Raw genomic sequence first — 18,830 nt, forward strand, 5'->3', positions numbered from 1 at the left:
TAGTTCATATTGTCGTCTACCGGCCTGTCACACTACACGTAGCTTTTACGGTGCCTCGCTCGCTGCACACTTCGGCGTTTATTCTCCTATTTCTGTCTCAATCTCCAAATCCTAGCCCCATATCTTAAGCATTGGCAGAACGCACTGATTTCATACCTTTCAAAGATATCTGTATGTTTAAGTGCGTCTGTGTGCTTTATTTCGTAGTTGCAAGTGAATCCCCGACATGTTACATGGGCTGCGTTAGGGTAAGGCAACATATGCTATACTCACGGGCAAGCATGTGCACAGGTCCGGTCATGACGCCGGGCAGCACGCTCTGCGCTGTCTTCAGGAAAGGATGCGTAAGCTCGCGCTGGAAAGTGCAGTCGAAGCCGAACGCAGCCCGACCCACGTAGTCCATGGTCAGGCCTTGGAAGAGACGCAGCATTGGGTACTCTTTGCCATCGTCCGCCTTCTCACCCAGTATTTGGACGAATATGTCGGCCACTTGAGACATGTACGGAACCATCTGCATCGAATTCGATGGTAAATCAGCGTAACCAGTAGCTCTTCCTATAGCACGTTACCTGTTGACTTTAGAACAGAGCTTGAAGTCGGAAAATGCCCCTATACTCCTCAACACATCGAGTATTTAAACTTACTTTTTGAAGGAAAAAAAAATATCGAGGCGTGCAGGATCACATGTGCGTTTTCTGTTGTTTCAAAGGAATCGTGAATGGCGTTTTAAAAAAAAATTAAGTAATAAGATCGTTCGCTAGTATGGAAAAGACGTCAGTCACTTTTGATGAAGTATCAATGCCGAAAAATTTATTAGCACTTCCAAGGCGCTTGCTGTCGTTTACTATATTTTCGGAAATGAATGGGTTCTACTCATCCCGCCACCAAAGCAGTTATCAAGATAAGGCCAAATTATGAGTCCAATAGCACATCCAATGATGACTTAGAATTTGTTTGGTGGTCGCTTATTGTATATGGCATGGTAATTTTACGGGGAATTTTCAATGCTACGGAATCTTCCACAAGGAGTGCTAGCTAGAGAAGATAAATGTTAACGATTGAGGAAAATTTTCTTTATAGCTGTCATGAGCTATAAGTTTTCTTAAGAGCAGGCTCCGGAATGAATTTATTCACATGGTTTCCGGATATAGTTAAGAATTAAAGCAAGAATGTTTTGCATTCTACTGTGGTAAGTTAGGTAAAAGTCGTTGCGTACAAGGTATGTAAAGCCAGAAAAGGGAAATAATAGAAGGTGAATTACCAAAATTCTATTGGTTTTCTTAAAATCACAATTGTTGCTTTGTAACAACTGAAAAAAAGAGAGCTTGCAGACACTTATTCATAAGTTACTGATAGGTTGCAGCCTTGTCTTCGCCATGCCTCTTGACTTTCAATGTTCCAGACAAATGGAAGAATGCTAACCTATTTTGCCCCAACAAGGGATCGATAAAGCGCTGAATAATTGCAGGCTTCTTGGTGTCATTTCACATTGTACAAACTATTCTTTATATAAATACTAATACAATCAAGTCGGCGCTCCACTTTAATCCCACGAGGGTACAGGCTGGCTTCATGGAGGCATATTCAGCAGTAAATTAAATTCCCTATCCTCAATCAAGGGAATTAGAAATAGGTATATCACAAACAACTCCTGTCTGTGGCTACGATTTCGGTTACAAAACTCGTTCTGTGCAGAAGAGAACGCAGTAGTCACGAAGGAACTGCGAGGTGAAAAGTTACGGGAGAGAGAGAGAGGGACAAAACTCTTTATTCAATATGCAGAGTGTTTAGCCAACGTATGTACGCCTACATGTTACTCTGCAGGGAATAGGTCGAAGGAGAAGAAAGACCATAGAAGAAGGTGGGGAGAAGAAAAAGAGAAAATGAAATTTTAAGCGCAGGTCGTGTGATATTATAAATTGTAGGGCATGTGTCCGATGTGACGTATGTAGACGGTAAATGCGAAATAAAATAAAATCGATGTGTTCATGAGACAGCGCAAATGTACGGGAAGCGTACGTGGATATCACACATGAACATTCTTAAAGATTTCAGAGCGACCTGAATTCTTCACTTAAAGCGGAAAATCATAGAAAAAATTTGGTCATGCAAAAAGACACACACTCTATAGCGTTATCCAATACATGCTTAGAATAAGTATTCAAGTAGTTACTCTGGAATGCATAACGGGAACCACCTGAGAAAGCTGCAGTTTGTAGATGACAATGCCCTGTTCAGAACTTATACATGTGACTTGTAACAAATTATCGAAGATCTTAGCCACCAAAGTGAAACAGTGCGTTTGATCCTGACATGTGTACTTGTTTATCTTTCTCGTGTGACCGCTTTTCACCGGCTAACCGATGTTGAAAGTTATCGCTCAGCGCAGGGGGCGCTTGCTTGTATCGGAAGTTTCAAGAATGTTATCGATGATTCTATCCATTGTCTGTTGTGAACAAACCTTGCGAATTCTGTAGTACTTTTTGCAAGACGCGCGGGCACCAGCGATTACTCTGGAACCTTTGACGAGTCGTGTATAAAAGCCCATGCGCTTGACCTGCCGATCAGATTTTCCGCGATTGTAGGCTGTGCTCGCCGCTATTGTTGTGGTTGTCAGTTACTTGTTTTTTTTTTTAACAGAAGTTATCCTAATAAAAAGTTAGTTTCATGATTCAGATTCTTGATGCTGTTTTCTGCATCGTCACAACAAAGCGACCATATGCAAGAGACTAGTAATTTTAAACAGTCTGACAAGAGAGAGATAATTCGTGGTTGGAGTGAGTCCATGGAATATATGCCGGAGCACGCTCATCTTGGCCAATTACACACAGAGAACCGACGTCATGTAAAGAAAGTATACGGAAGAATAACATTGAATTGCAGCGCTTACGGCAGGCATTAATTACCGAGTCATGAACAGTATCTTATCTCTACCTTTAAAACGAAAGTTAATAAACATTGAATTCTTCTGACACTAACATATGAGTTAGAAACTTGGCGGGCAACAAAGAAACCAGAAGAATGAAGGACCACGCAAAGGGCGATGGAACAAAAACTGATGGTCGCAACCTCAGGAGGCAATAAAAAAAAGGGTGTTGATTAGAGAGCGTACGTGGATCGCAGGTCTTCCAGTCAACTTTAAGAAAAAATGGAGTTGGAGAAGCCATGGGATAGGTAGGAAAGATAAGCCTGTTAGATCTATCGACTGGGTACCATGAGTAGGGAAGCGCAACCGAGGATGGCAGAGAATGAGCTGTTGCGATGAAATGAAGAAATTCCCCGGCATCAGATGGGGTCAGCTGGCCCAAGACGGGGGTAATTGTAGTTCGCTGGGAGGGGCCTTCGTCCTTTAGTTGACATAAAATGGGACGTTGATGATGGCTAACTCTATCTAGCTTCTCTTGAATACATAAATGTATATCGGTGTTCGCTATTTACTTCTTTGTGTTCCTTTATTCCTGTCGAAGGAGTTACTCACAGAAGTCACTCGCAGAAGATGTATATAAATAGGCATTGCTGCGAGCAGGTTCGTATTCCTTGCGGGAAGGAAATGGGGGCATCACTGCTTGTATTCATATTCCTCTTTCACTTGTAAAAATGGGTGAGAACATTAATTTTGGGGACGAGGAGGAGGAGGGCGACCAATATGCGGCTGTTTTGTTCACCTGTTTGAACTTATTGGCGGTGAATGCATAGGAAACACAGCTGCGAGTCCTCTTCCACTGAAGCCCCCGGGCATGGAGGAGACTTTGTCCCAGGAAGCTGTGCTCTTCGTCCGTTCTCATGGTTACCTGTTTAGAAAATTGAAGAATGATAATTCTTTGACATTAATATCAGAGCAACGACACTTTTACCAATATTACAAGACTTTTAAAACAGCGCTTGGCTCGTAAGATTGGTGTGTTGCCGAAAGTTAAACGGCATCTTGCCAAGAAATTCATCGGCCGGTATATCATTGAGATAGAGAAGTTAAAGAACAAGCAAACCGAACACTCCAGCGACCTAATCAATGGATTTATCTTGGTAAAAAAGTTCTTGTGAAAGAAGCTCATATTCCAAATTCCTTTTCGCCTCTGGCATATTTTTCATACACGAACATTGCACCAATTAACGTAAAACATGTTTTGCGTATGCCGTTCAGCGACAAGCCATGAAAGTTGATTACGTTACTCGATGAAAAATTCACTAAAGCATGGTAACAAAAAACGTTATTTGGTGTAAGTGCAAAGAAAAGTAGCATGTAAAACATGCTCCGTAAGCTTGAGTAATCACTTGTAGAAGTGCTTCTAAATAATTACCGCTGCAAGATTTAGGAACAAACGTTGTTACTAACTGCACAGCATTACGACGCAAACTACCTCGATACATAATGAAGTACATTATTACTGTGTGTTAATCGCTGAAGAATCAAGTATACTACTTTCAGACCACTCGCTCTTCTATTGCGATACCAAGTATATGGATTCCCTAGACGAATATTACAGCGTAAGCTGTTGTGGGCTCAATCCGATAGCCGTTTCGCATGACGATGTTGTCCGCCGCTGTTGGTATCCGTCGCAGCTATCACCAGGAATGACAAAAAATACCCAGTCCCCGCTGGGATCAAACCGAGCCTCTCTGCATGGGAATCAACTCTGCTAACGCACCACCCCAACACTTTCTAGCTGCCCTTCAATTATGCCCTACACAGGCGTCCAAGCGCGTGAGAAGTCACGTGATGTGAGATGCGCGCCGCGTAACGTCGATGCGTGCACACTTTCCATTGCGGTTGCGCTGTATTCCATCAAGTGTGACGACATGTAGCAGTTGCATCGTATCGTGAGCCGTGTCAAGGGCTGTGACATGCGTGCCACCCAGTCTCGATAGCTATGTTAACTCTTCGGTACACGCTATGGCGCCTCCTCGCAAGATACGAAGCGTTGCTTAAGAATCGAATTGTAGGGCTGCGCGTGCGGCCCCAAGCAGACAGCTTCAGGTTCAGCAGACCGCTGAGCAGAAGGCAGCACAAGCCGCACAATGTGGTCCAAGCCGGACGGACAGCCGAGTTCGTCATCGTGATTACGACGCGAATAAACTTCGCCTCTACGACCCTGCATTGCGTGCTGCCGAAAATGGCGGTCCTATAAAAGCCGCTCCTCCCGCTTGCGTAGTGACTGCGTGTACTGCGCAGGCCTGTGTCTTTAGTTGTCATGTTTGCCCTCGGCGTAATCGTGAGGTTTCGTATAAAGTCCAAGTACGCTAAGATCCTATTGCGTCCCCCAAACCGTGTTCTGCTGGTGCGATGGGAAGCGCGTGAGAGTGAGCCGAGAAGGCGGCTTGATGCGCGCCCAATGTTGGAAGTCACCTGATAAGGAGAGCCGTAACCAGGAAGTGATCGCGCGCCACCTATTTTAGCCCTGTCGATAACTGCCAGTGCGCTATCTCTAAGCAAACGTCTGGCGGGGCCAAAGATTTGGCGAACCGAGATGGCCGGTGGCTGGATGTGAGCTGTCGTCGCGCGCGTGCGAAGGTCGCGTAATCTCACGTTTAGGAGGCGCAACTATGTGAGAGCCAGCATACCCGTTTGCTCCCCTGTGTTTGAGCTATCATCACGCCAGCGTTGTGATAGCGTGTGTTCGCGGTCGTCGAGCGAGAGCGGTTCATGCGCGCTGGTGCGCGTAACGCCAAGCTTGCTAATTTATTGACTAAGCGAATGTTTACTGCAATTGATACTATGAATGTTAGAACTTTACTCCGCGTAATAGTGGAAAACTTTGCTGTCAAATCAACGCTCCGCTTTTCCTGCGAAACTGCTACATTTCTTAGCCTTTAATGTTCCTGATACATTATACATTAAAAATAAAAGTTGTCAAGTTACCACAGGAAGTGCGCCTTCTTTTTGTTTCATTCAAGCAATAGAGGATCCTGAAGTTCCGCACATGCGTGGTGTACGACATGCATTTTTTTACTACAAACAAATAAAGATTACAAAAATGCGACCAAATTTAATTAATGGCAACACAGTTATCCGCTCATGATTTGTAGAAACAAGTCACCATTACGATGTCATACAAATGACTTTTTTTTAACATGATCTTGGATTGTAGCACGAAGTGACACGGACACAGACTAGAAGCAGATAGGACGAGCACTCGTCCTGTCTGTTTCTAGTCTGTGTCCGTGTCACTTCGCGCTACAATCCAAAATCATGTTACCGTACGGACTCGCCCAACTTTCTATCCTTTCGCATTACTTTCCCTTAAGGCTCAATCACACCGGCGACTTGAGGAGGTCACGCGACCTTTTGCGACTGGCGACGAAAAAACAACTGATTGCGACAGATGATCAAACCGGCAAGCCCGGGTGAGCGCGACGTGCAAGTGGCAATCCCGGATATTATCCTTCTCAGCGAGAACATTAGGGACCTACGCAGTTCACGCGCACTTCGCTGGCTTCGCGTTCGGGAAACAGCCATGGATTTTGATTCCAGTGAAATGGAAGACGTCTTCACTGTGCTGATGTGCTCTGCCGTGCATGGTGTCAGCTGTGGCAACGCGGTAGCCACCAAATAAAAGGCAACCCTAGTTCATGCGCCCATGCCGTCGTTCGCGATAAGTGGCCGGCCACGCAAGCCGCCTCCAGCCTGACCTCCACGCGCATGACCAGGAGTAATATAGACCGTAAGTTGTAATGTCTGGTTCGTGTCACGTGGTGTAATCGATGCATAATTTTTGTGCTTTCTTTTGCTGCTGTTTAGCTTTTTCCTGCGAATGCTACAGCGTGCGTACTTTCGAGACGTTGCCGGAACTGCTGCGCCGCAGCATCATGAGGCAAGACACCAATTACATTCCTGTTGTCTGCCACGGTGGCGTGGACTTTGTATTTGGTGCGACGCAGAAGGGCGCCGGATGAAAACACACGCTGACATAACTTTCGGTGCGCCGCTAAATGGTTTAGCAGTTTTGCGACCGCACTCGCGCGACTGAACAATCGAGCAGCGAGCGACTGGCCCCGAATAGTCGCCTTTCGAGAAAAGCGACTATTTGTGACTGGTCGCTTTGCGACCAACTTGGTCGCGCGACCTCTGTAAATCGCCGGTGTGAATGAGCCTTTACAGAAATACTACTGCAGCGGCGACGAAATACTCGAAAACGATATTTGCGCACTACATTGTTTACAACGGAAACTGGATCATTCACCGAGTTTATGTCTAGTAGAGCATATGCGGGAATGTTAATGGTAATGTGCACGTAAATTATCAAATGTGCCGCTTAACTAGTGAGCTCAACGAAGCATTTATTGCGCAGCTCTTAGTAGCCCGTTCCTGCGGTGCGCATCGGCGACGTCGGCGTAAACCAACGAACGAGCGCCGCAAAGAATCAAAGCAAACGCGGAGTGCAGCGGGAGGTGAAAGAAAGCCGACAAGGAAGAGAGGACGAGGAAAGCGCAGGAGGAGGGTGCAGCCGAACCACGGGGCGGAAAGCGGAGGGCTAGCGGAGGGGAGACGGGCTGTGCATGCGCCGATTTGCCGGCGACCAAGGCATCCACAGCCGCGTGGGCGACCTCATCTGTGCTTTTGATGGGGGGGGGGGGGGGGGGAGGGAGGAGAGGGGCAGACTGCCGTTAGGTGGGGAGGGCTACGCTCGTCCGCGGCGTCAGCTGCTGAGATCAGTCCGCGATTTCAGCGTGCATGACGCGGATCACGCATCCTGGAAGGGGCCATTGCACGCGGCTACAAGGGAGGCTCGATGTTGCGCCCCCTTGGGTGTTATCAACGACACTGGTGGCACAACTAGCCCGTGACGAGGGGCCGCCCTCTTCATTGGTGGAACGTAAGCGCGAGAAGAAAAGCGTACTGCCGCGCAAGACGGGCTGCGCGGTGATGGTGGCTCGATGTGGCGCCAGAGTCGCGCGCGTCGTCTGTATGGAAACAAAGTGCTGCATGAGCGGAGTTCTGTCAGCGGAGACTGCTGTGAATCGCGCGCACCCGTCGCCCACGCGGTGCCTCTCGCGGTCTCCCAATTAGTGAGGCAGATGTTCCGTGCCAGCCAATATATCGCGAAATGAAAGCACGTATAGAGCTGCGCTCAGATTTCACGTTAGGCAGTATCATAATCGTTGGTGAACTTTCTTAAAACACTCTTTCCTCGACCTGTAGACAGGTGGTATATAAAACGCTTACAAGGTTTTCCCGCTGCACTGGAGAAACCGAAAATGGCAGACATTCTGTGTTTCCAGAAAATTATCACTATGTTCGAGGTAATGTGTAATGAGATTTTAATTCTGTGCATCAATCTTGTGCCTCGAAATTACTTATGCAACACTCGTTTACTCCCTATTTTTATGCGTTATACGGGGCGCATGGCGGATTTCCCCGATGTCCCAAGTGAGCTAAAGAAGACACAATCGTTTATACTTGGTTAAAATAAGGACCTTGTTGTGGGTGATGTGGGTACGAAAAAGGTTTGAATTATCTAGTTGATATGGGTTTTGTAGAAAATTACCTATAAAAGTTTGGGGCCAAAGCATGCAAAGCCTACATTACGAATCACGTAGGCACATTGCATAACGACCTCAACAAACTGAATGTGCCATAATGCTCACATTCCAAAAATAAAAAAAGAAAGAGGGGAAGTCTTATGGGTGATGTGCGAGCGTAGTTTTTTGAGCGTCAGTTCATCAGGGGTTTTTCCGAACAACAAATAAAGTGCTCGGAAGTTTGTACCGCCATTATTTGCAATGAATTTACAACGAGTTCGGATTAAATGAAAGGGGGGAGGGGCATGTAAGGGCTGATGCGTGGAGAAACGTTAACCTTTCCGTTCTGATAAAGGAGGTTGTAGATAAAATTTATATTCCTGTTTTGTCCCTCTTCTTATGCGAAATACGAGGCAAGTATTGGGTTTCCCCGGTGTCCCCAGCGAACAAAACCATGCACCTTGTTTATAAGTTCTTAAACTAAGGACCATGCTACCAGTGATGTGTAGGTAAAGTTCAAAGAGTGCGAATTAATTATGGTATCTGCATTAAATTACTCGTTCAAGCGCTCCAAAGAGTTATACAAGGTGCCCCAACTATCATGCACCAAGATTTAAAAATATTCAATGCCAATTAGCTGGTCAGAACTAAAGTAATGCTGTTTGCCGTCGCTTGGATATAGTTCTTACGGCATTCCGGCTTAATACATAACCGGTTTTCATTAATGAAATTTATCATTAATCAAATTTATCAAATAATGTGTTACGCAAATGTTACGTAAGAAGACGCAGATGAAAAGCTATATACAAGTATATTTACAACGTAATACGCCGCACTTGGCCAAGCGGCAACAGCCCGCGCTAGCCTCCAATCGTCGTCGTCGTCTTCTTGCTGCTCGCCTCTTCGTCATCGGTAATGCTATTCCGTAGCAATATAATTAGATGAAAAGTGTCCACGTGAAAATTGGAGAGCAACATAAAACACTCGCGATACAGCTTTCACTTGCTCGATACGTGCTGCAATAAAGCGTTTTTACGAGCATGAAAGCATCCCACGAATACACGCAAAATTGAAGAAGACGACGAAGTTCGAAGGAGGCTTGCGGGCTTTTATGGGTCCGTCTTCTTCGAAGCTTTCGAGCCTTTTTTGGTCATCTAGTGGTGCAAACTTGATATCATCGGATCCGTGAAGACGAGAAGAGTCAGCGGATACCTGATTTTGAGGTGGGCCACCCCTTTTTTGGACTTTATTGGAACTTTTGTGCTCACGCCACGCTGGCCGAGAGCTAGCGTCTGGTAGACCTAGCGCGGCATGGCAGCAATGCACGTTGAAGGGGAAGTGCTCTCGGCGGAGGACTTTACTGCAGACCTGGGACGGCGGACAGTGTCCAGCCGAAAATCTAGAGCTACGACGAGGCCTGGATTGGGTGACGGCGGTTCGCCAAGCGAGATGCCTGAACGACGGGGCGCAGGTGATCGGCGTGGAGGCTCGGCAATCAAGAATCGCATTCTGAAGGCGTCGCGCATGCCACCGATGCCACAAGAACACATCAAAATAGTCATTCGCCCACGGGGTGGACTGAATTTGGAGAAAGTTAGCTCTACAGCGGTGGGCAAGGCAATCGTAGAGGCGGCAGGCCTCAGTATTGAGCAGATTAGGGAAGATGTTATTTGCCCTAACTTTATGCCATATATCTTGGTGGCTAGTACGCCAGAAAGGAGCAACGCTGAACGATATGTGAGACTCAGGTCAATCAGAGTGGCAGACAAGGATTTTGAAGTCAGTGCATACGAGACGGCCCCACACACTACGTGTAAGGGGGTCATTCGCAATGTAGACGTTATGGATGGCCCCGCGACACTTGAGCGGAACATTGTTAACGATCGCAACCCGCTGGCTATGGCAGTCAAACGAATAAAAAACACAGGATCAGTCATCATTGTTTTCGACGGGTTAAAAGTGCCCAATTTCGTCAGATATGGGCCAACTCTGGTCCGGTGCTTCCTGTATCGAAAGCAGTTGGATGTGTGTTATGTGTGTGGCAAGCTTGGACATCGGGCGGATGTCTGCCCGGCGCCCGATTGTTTTGAATGCTGAGGATGCGGGGCTCGGAACCCTGAAGAGGATCACAACTGTGTGCCTTGTTGCAAGCTTTGTGGCGGACGACACCTGACCGCGGATAAACAATGCAGACAACGATACCAGCTTCCCTATGTCGTGCGTGTTCGACGACAGGAGAGAGCCAGGGCGGAGCTAACGGCGGAACAGGAGGCAGCCGAGATGGTGCAGCTGGTGAGCGCCCGCCAACGCTCTAAGGGACGCTCGCGCTCTAGGAGCCGCTCCAGGTCGAGGCAGCGGCCATCGACTGGGACTCCAACGACCAGGAGCCGATCGGTTTCTAGGGAGGCGCGGGTGCGCTTTCCTGCAGCTGGAAGCCAGACCACCTGGGCTGACAAGGTCAAGGTCGGCATCAGTGCCGGCCGAGCGCGCGAGCAGCGCCAGGAGCATGTGAATGGTAATAGGGATAGGGATAGGATTGCACAATTGGAGAGAGAGAATCATAGCTTAAAAGCAGCCATTGACGGGCTTATCAAAGAGATAGCTGAACTTAGGAACGGCTTGCCTTCCGGTAACAGTGGTAGCTTAGGACAGGCTAGGAAACATGATGACTCGGTTGAGGTACCAAGGTCTGTGGAGGTCGCAGAAGAGACCATGGCGGACGAGGAGACGCCTGCTCCGAAAAAGAGGGCCCTATCCTCGACCGTGCGGATTCAGGGCAAAGTCGGTTCCGAGCTTAAAGCAATGATGGCGACATTGCAAGAAAGTGCAGAAAGAAATAGAAGAATGGGAAAATATCACGGATCAAAGATTAGGCAAAATTGAAATATATCTAAACGAGACGGTGGTCCCTGTTATGGAGCGGGAGTGCACTCGGCCGCTAGCCCAGCAGGGTAAGTCGCCGAGTGGACTTGAGCTCGAAACTAGTTCACCAAATTTCCGTGGTCAAGATGGCTCTATTAAATAGTTCATTTAGTATTTGGCAGTGGAATTGTAGGGGGTTCAATCATAAGAAGGCGTCTCTGCAGCAGTTTGTTAGAACGCATGGTGTGAAACCTCAAGTTATCATGTTACAGGAAACACTGACGTCTAACGTGACCTTAACGGATTTCAAAACGGAAGTTAAGGATAATGAGCAGGGCAGAGGACTCGCTACTCTCATTAATAGGAGGTTGGCGTATATTAGACATGATCTTCACATGGCGGATTGCAAGACTGAATATATTATGGTGGAGGTAATATTAGGTCGGCAAAGGTCATGTCAGAGGAGCGTTTACCTGCTTAACCTGTACAGTAGCCCCCGGGACACGAAGCAGAGTTTCAAATCTCTCTTGACCAAGGCAACCAATCTGGCTAAGAATGCACCGTTGCTTATTGGAGGGGACTTCAATGCACCATATCATGTGTGGAAGTATGTTTATAGCACTATTAAGGGGGAGAGACTATGGCAGCAGGCACTAGACTTGAATGTAACTCTGATTACAGACCCTTCATATCCCACCAGATGTGGCACGTCGACATGTAGAGATTCGACACCTGATCTCACTTTTGTTCGGGGGGTGGTGGATTCGTCCTGGTCCAATTCTAATATAGATGTTGGTAGCGATCATTACATACTTATGATTACTTTGGTAGTGGCTAATAAAAAGGAGCGCACATTCAGGACTGGGATGCATTTAGGAAACGAAGAGCGCAGAGGATTGAAGATGAGGGAAATGAGTTGACCTTGGAACAGTGGACTAGTCAGCTTAAAGGTGACGTTGAGGCGTCCACTAGAGAGGTTCAGACCGATATTGACACGGAACACATCGATAGTCGCTTGGCGCATTTGTTGGAAGCGAAGCAGTCGATGTTAGCGAGATGGAAGGGTCAGAGATTGAATAGAAGGCTTAGAAAGCGTATAGCTGTGGTTAATCAGGAAATTGAAGACCATTGTCGGGTACTGTGCAAGCAGCAATGGGATGAAGTATGCAATTCTATTGATGGTCGCATTAAGAGGGGAGGCGCCTGGAGTCTGCTCAGACATTTACTAGATGAGACAAACACTAAATCTAATCAGAGGACTGTGATAGGTAAGCTGGTCCATCAGGCGTGTCGGTACTCCACGGAGCAGGAGTTGCTGAAGGATTTGGCTAAGAGATACCTTCCGTTGGAGACCTGGCACGATACACCTGACGTGATTTTGGAATATAGTGGGGACGAAAATGCAGCTATGGATGCGGAATTTACTGAAAGTGATATCAGGATGGTGCTACAGAATCTTAATGGTCGATCGGCATCAGGGCCGGATGGCATTACGAATAAAATGTTACGGAATTTAGACGACAGGTCAGTTGAGTTCCTTACGCGGGAGATCAATTACCGATGGAAGAAAGGCTCTTTCCCGGAAGAGTGGAAACTTGCAACTACTGTTCTGATACCCAAACCGGGGAAGGCCATAGGGCTTGAAAATCTCAGACCCGTTTCCCTGACATCGTGCTTGGGGAAAGTCGCTGAGCATGTCATTTTAAATAGGCTAACGCGTTATGTTGAGGGCAATGGGGTCTTTCCGCACTCGATGATAGGATTTCGGCCCGGCCTCTCGACTCAGGATGCTATGATCAGGATTAAGCATCAGCTCCTTGACCGGCGGACTAAGGATACTAAGGCACTAATTGGACTTGATGTGGAAAAAGCTTTCGATAAAATCCGTCATTCTTTCCTTCTACATGCGCTATCGGACTTGAATATGGGGCAGCGGCTTTTCCATTTTGTCAAGGCTTTCCTCATGGATAGAAGGACATGTCTCAAGTTTGGGGAGATAAAGTGGGAAGTCTTTAAATTGGGTTGCTGTGGTACTCCGCAGGGATCCGTACTCTCGCCTATGTTATTCAATCTGGTGATGTCGAAGTTGGCTAATATACTGGACACTGTCCAGGATATTGGCTATTCTATCTACGCGGATGACATTACTATATGGAGTGTCGGTGGTAGTGATGAAGAGCTTGAGGCTAGGCTGCAGAAGGTGGTAACGCTTGCGGAGGAGTATCTGGGTCTCATGGGGCTCAAGTGCTCCACTAAAAAGTCGGAGTTGTTGATCTTAAAATCTAAGAAGCTAGGTCGTAGGCCGAAGGGTTGGGTACCGGAAGTTGAGCCTTGCATCAGAATTCATACTAGGGGAGGGTCGGTGATACCCAAAGTTGAAGCAGTCAGGGTCCTGGGTTTTGTACTTGAAGCGAACGGATCGAACATTAGAACCATTCAGCGTATTACCAAGAAGACGGAGGAGGCGATAAGACTTATAAGAAGGATCTCTAATAGGCATAGGGGTTTAGGAGAAGAAGGTGCGATGCGCTTAGTTCACGCATTTATTATGTGTGATTTCTCGTATGTGGCAGCTATGCTAAATTGGAATAGGGGGGAGAAAAATAAATTGGAAGCATTAATCAGAAAAGCTGTCAAGGCTGCGCTTGGTCTGCCTATGACTACGTCAAACGATATGTTGTTGCGACTCGGTTTGCATAATACTTTAGATGAAATTGCCGAGGCTCAGCGTACTGCACAGAGGGAGCGGTTGCTAGGTGCATGAGCGGGTAGGTATATATTAGAGTCAATTGAAGAATCGGTGGCTGTGTCGCACGATAGGGCGCCCCTACACGAGTTGAACGTGAACCTTAGGGCAAATATCATGGTTCGTCCGTTTCCGCGGAATGTGCACCCCGTGCACAATGTAGGGAGGCGGGTCGCGAGAGCTAGGGCTTTGTTGCGAGAGGCAAAGGATCAGGAGGAGGAGTCTGCTTTTGTTGACGCCGCATGGATTAATGGTAAAAATGCTTATTCGGTGGTGGTGGTAGATGGCAAAGGGAGCGTTAGAAATGCTGCTTCCATTTATACCAAAGATCCGGGGGTTGCCGAAAAGGTGGCTATTGCTCTAGCACTAATTGATTCAAGAAGAGTTATGGTGTTTAGTGACTCGCGATCTGCGATTAAAGCCTTCTCGAGAGGACTTGTTGCGGAACCGGCTAACAGACTGCTGCAGGGTAGGGATATCACTTCGCATACAGTTACTTGGTTCCCGGCGCACATGGGGACAGTGGAGGGAGCCCCGCGTAACCTCAACGAGGTAGCGCACAGGGAGGCACGAGGATTAGTGTGCCGTGTACTTCCCTGAAGGGGCTGGATCTCCCGCTCCTGAGTACAGGGACCAGCTGTTAACCTACAATGAAATCACCAAGCACTATTACCTAGGGCGCAGGGCATTCCCCCTGCCACATTCTAAATTAAATAGGCCACAGGCGGTTACATTAAAGCTTCTGCAGACACGTACGTACCCTAACCCGGTCATCATGAACAAAATTAATCCGGACTGCGGGGTTTCACTCTATTGTAGTAAGTGAGGGGGTTTGCTCGATTTAGAACACATGTTTTGGCGCTGCTTGGCGTTGGCTGGTGATGGTTCTCGAGGTGAACAGTGGTGGCAGCGGATGCTGCACAGTGAAGTGCTGGCGGACCAACTCAGGGCTGTCCAGAGGGCACGTGTGACGGCAGAGTGGCTCGGCCTCTCTCTACCGACGTGGGAGCGGCCCGCATCAGTCCCAGACTGATCCCTCAGGACCTAAATAAAGTTATTCATACCATACCATACCATACACGCAAAATTGCCGCTCGACTGGCCGCTGGAGGTACTCTGTGCATTTGTGCTGGATTCTTTCACGCTGGGAAAACGCATTTATGTAGTGCGTATTGAGCGACAGAAAGCTATATCGGTAATTTTCCATGTTGCTGCACAATTTTCTCGTTGACACTTCTCAACTATATAATATCTGAGAAATTGAATAATTAATAAAGACTAAATATGTAACTAGGTGGAATTCAAAAAAAATTATCTGAGCACCTCAAATTGGCGGCAAACAACATTACCTCGGTTCTGTTCAGCTACGTGGCCTATGCATACTTTTAAATCTTGGTGTACGATAGCTGGGTCACCCTGTATATGTGTGTAATGGTCGGCCTAGAATTTCGCGCGCTCTGCTCGAAGAACTGTAACAGCCGCGTACATCGAATTGGGTTAAAATTGGGGGAAACACTATGGCCAACTCACAGTCATGTTCAATATGAGCTGCAACAAGGTGTCCTTGGTCAAAGGCATTCAAAGACTGCACGGTGGCGACGACATACAAAAATACGGTAAATACCTGTATTTGGAACGCTGCTTCGTTCTCAATTTTTACGCATATCAGCACAGCCGTGTAGTCTTGGAGGCCTTTTGACCATGGAGGTCGTGTTGCAGCTCATATTGAGCGGTACTCTACATGCGGAGGTAAATGTTCGTGGGCGATGTACGGCTCCTGCCATAAGGAATTCTTAATCGAATGACCTAAAGCGTCATAGCAGGGAACGTTTCAAGTCAGTGGTTTAGAAAAACGTGCAACTGAAATTCCTAATACGTTTGTTCGTCAGAAACAGAGTCGTTGGAAATGGGATTGCGATTTGGCAATGTTACACAAGTTGACTGTCCTTTTCTTTTTCACAGTCTCTCGGCGGAGCTTACCCCTCTGCTCGTGAAATCTTGGAAGTTTTTCACAAAAATATGGGTGAGGAAGTCGATGTCCTTGATCACCAGCGTTGGCACGTCGCCATTGTAGAAACTGAAAAAGAAAGCGTAAGCAAGCACGGTGTTATCATGCAGTAAATCTGCGTTGTTTGTGGCTTCTTAGAGCACGCGCCAGCCGGCAATAAAACGTCACTTGAAAGAACGAATGCCACAAGGAATCTATACATACCCGAACACGTCTCCATACTTGTCGCACCATTCGGTCAGGGCTTTCACGAGACCCTGTGACCAAATAACGCGGTCAAGAAAGTAAACAACAACCGCATAAGGACGTCAGTACCGAAATCACGTGGGACGGCGAGTCCCTTGCTTAACGTATCTCTTTTTTTTTCAACAGCAAATGAAGAATTTACGACAGGTAATAGTTGTTTAATACCGAAGCGGCTACATTAAATGACTTCGCAAGTGAGGCTTTCTGCAATGGGATAAGATGATCGATTGTACATCGGGTAGATTCATTCAACCCGATTCAACAAAACCGTTTCTGTTAAAGTTAGCTTAGGCAAGCGAAAATTAGTCCTTGTGGTTGTGTTCCTTAGCGCGTAAAGCTATCTTTTCTTATTTGGGGAGTCAAAAGTGTATCAATGGTTCTTAAAGAGTTATTCCAAAAGCTTATTGCGCATCTCCATCAAAAGTTACGTCACAGGAAAATTTAAAGCAGCAGCAGGGGCCGAATTCACAATTCTTTTTCGTAAGTGCTCGTTGCCATTAACCAGCCGTTTCTTTAGTAGTCAGTCTACCAACAGCGTTGGTCAGCATTGGCTCTTACGAGCAATTCTAGCTTAGGCACTTTTCGTGAATGCGATCCAAGATTGTTAAGAGTTCGAAAAACGCTGCACCGCTGTGGGTACCAAAAAGATTCTATACCAAAGAAAAAAAACGCGTGATGACCGCCGCAAACAGGAATCATTCACGTAGCCTACTGCTCGACAACAACGCATCGTGGCCATGGAGGGAGTTACCTTTCCGTGGTATTCAGCTAAGTTTCCCCATAGCAAGTTGGGCTTCGGGCCGTCTATTCCGATTTCTTTGAAGTAAGAGAACGTCTTCTGGCGCCATCTGCATCAGACAGGTCGTAAGAAACGTGAGCTCTTGCATATTGTCGTCCGAAAATCAACCAAAACGGGCGGGTACTTCACTCAAAGACATTACGTTGTCATCATACCACTCCCCTTTCCATGTGAGGTGAAATTGACACAGCATCCCTTTGAATTTCTTATTACTGTTAGCGAAAAGATGCCTTATTGAGTTTGACAAAAAAACTTTTCACTAGAGTTTGTAATAATTTGACTTCGTGGCACTAACACACGTAAGAGATCGCACAGCGTCCGATAGAGGAGACAAGAACGGAAAAGTCTAATTCCCATCTCTAAAAACTGTTGCTTTTAAAGGCTCACTCACCAGCTTTCTGCCCTTGAACAAAGCGAAATATATTTTTCAGATATTCTCAAGAAAATAATAAAATAATAAATTCCAGTTTTCAGTATAAGAATAAAACCTGAAACAATTACTTTTCGAATTTTAACGAAAACTCCACGCTTTACAGTGAAATTTTGTTGATTGGTGTTTAGACACACACAAAAAAAGAAATGTAATTCCTTACCTGAACAGTCTGAGAAGGCCGTAGACTAGAACCGCTACTATCGTCGTCCAAACCGAGATTTTTACGTAGAACCACATTGGTGCCCAATTCATGGTGGTCGGCTCTGCAGAGAGAGTGTCTTCGTCAACGCTAACGCCCAAGAGGCAATTGTGAAGCCGGTACTATTTGAAGGCCCATTTCTTATCACACCTCTTTCAGTCATAGCACTATACTGGCCGCTTCAAAGGAGTTTTGTGAAGGCGCACATTCCAGACAAAATATTGTTTTTCTCCTCGTTTTATGCCGAAGTGTTCAACAGACGAGCTTCGTCATATCATCGCGCACATGTGGAGGCGCCTGCGTGAAAGATAAGAAACAAGCCTGCAATGACCGCCCTTTCAAGCATGTGTCACGTGTAGCTCTACAATTGCTTATTTTTGCGGTGCCTTACAACTATTTGTTGATAACGAGGCCAGCGACCTATCGCCAACACCTGTGTTGGCGGAAAGAAACAAAGGAAATCAGTGTTCAGTAAGAGTTTTTCTATTGCTGATGTGCCATTGTGCTTCAGTACTTCAAGATTAGTGACAGCCACGGCGAAAAATGTACTTCTACTTCAGTTATGGTTTAAGAAACCTCTAGCGCAGAAGGCTTTAGCGCTAAGCCAACGTTGTCAAAGCGGATATCATGCCTCTCTCCCAACTCGAGAGCTCGTAAATGTCAGACAGTGTTGCGCACGACAACATTCATCTAGGAAAAATAGAAGGAGTAAGAGGTAGGAAAGTCACCGAGGACCCGTATTTGTGGATGAATAAGCCGCTGAGTACAAAAACTTGGATATAAAACAAAAACGGATTGTAGCTCCTAAGGGAGGCTATAATACCAAGTCATAGCGAAAGCTTACCAATATTGTAAAAAGGTCTGTACTCATTGTGTTCTAGCAGCACTAATTTATCTGGCTGAAGCTGGCATGGTACAGAGATAGCGAACCGGGCGAATTGGAACTTAACCCTGGTAGCAGCGCACAGAAAACGACGACACGTCATGAGAAAGATGGGCCAAGCACTTGCGCTGTCTTTGTCTTTACATGTGATCGTTTCTACTGCTCTGCTGTCCTATATATAAAATAGGGGGTGTCTA

At 46.6% G+C, this 18,830-nt stretch overlaps 1 protein-coding gene across 2 annotated transcripts in view; it reads right to left on the reverse strand.

The window, feature by feature from the left end:
- Positions 1 to 18,830, reverse strand: part of LOC126538716 (cytochrome P450 3A5-like) — a 40,654-nt gene that overhangs the window by 18,117 nt on the left and 3,707 nt on the right. Inside the window, exons 2-8 of one of the 2 annotated variants that reach the window (XM_055074907.2) lie at positions 17,901 to 18,047; positions 17,712 to 17,814; positions 17,071 to 17,167; positions 16,278 to 16,330; positions 16,046 to 16,142; positions 3,666 to 3,791; positions 274 to 511 (exon numbers count right to left, since the gene is read on the reverse strand). In XM_055074907.2, coding sequence (XP_054930882.1) covers positions 274 to 511; positions 3,666 to 3,791; positions 16,046 to 16,142; positions 16,278 to 16,330; positions 17,071 to 17,167; positions 17,712 to 17,814; positions 17,901 to 17,913 — 727 coding nt within the window. In that variant the 5' untranslated portion in view covers positions 17,914 to 18,047. The remainder of the gene's footprint in view (positions 1 to 273; positions 512 to 3,665; positions 3,792 to 16,045; positions 16,143 to 16,277; positions 16,331 to 17,070; positions 17,168 to 17,711; positions 17,815 to 17,900; positions 18,048 to 18,830) is intronic. The other variant, XM_050185435.2, reaches the window with a different exon arrangement.

Source organism: Dermacentor andersoni, chromosome 8, assembly GCF_023375885.2.
Source record: "Dermacentor andersoni chromosome 8, qqDerAnde1_hic_scaffold, whole genome shotgun sequence".
In the NCBI taxonomy this organism is placed as follows: Eukaryota; Metazoa; Arthropoda; class Arachnida; order Ixodida; family Ixodidae; genus Dermacentor; species Dermacentor andersoni.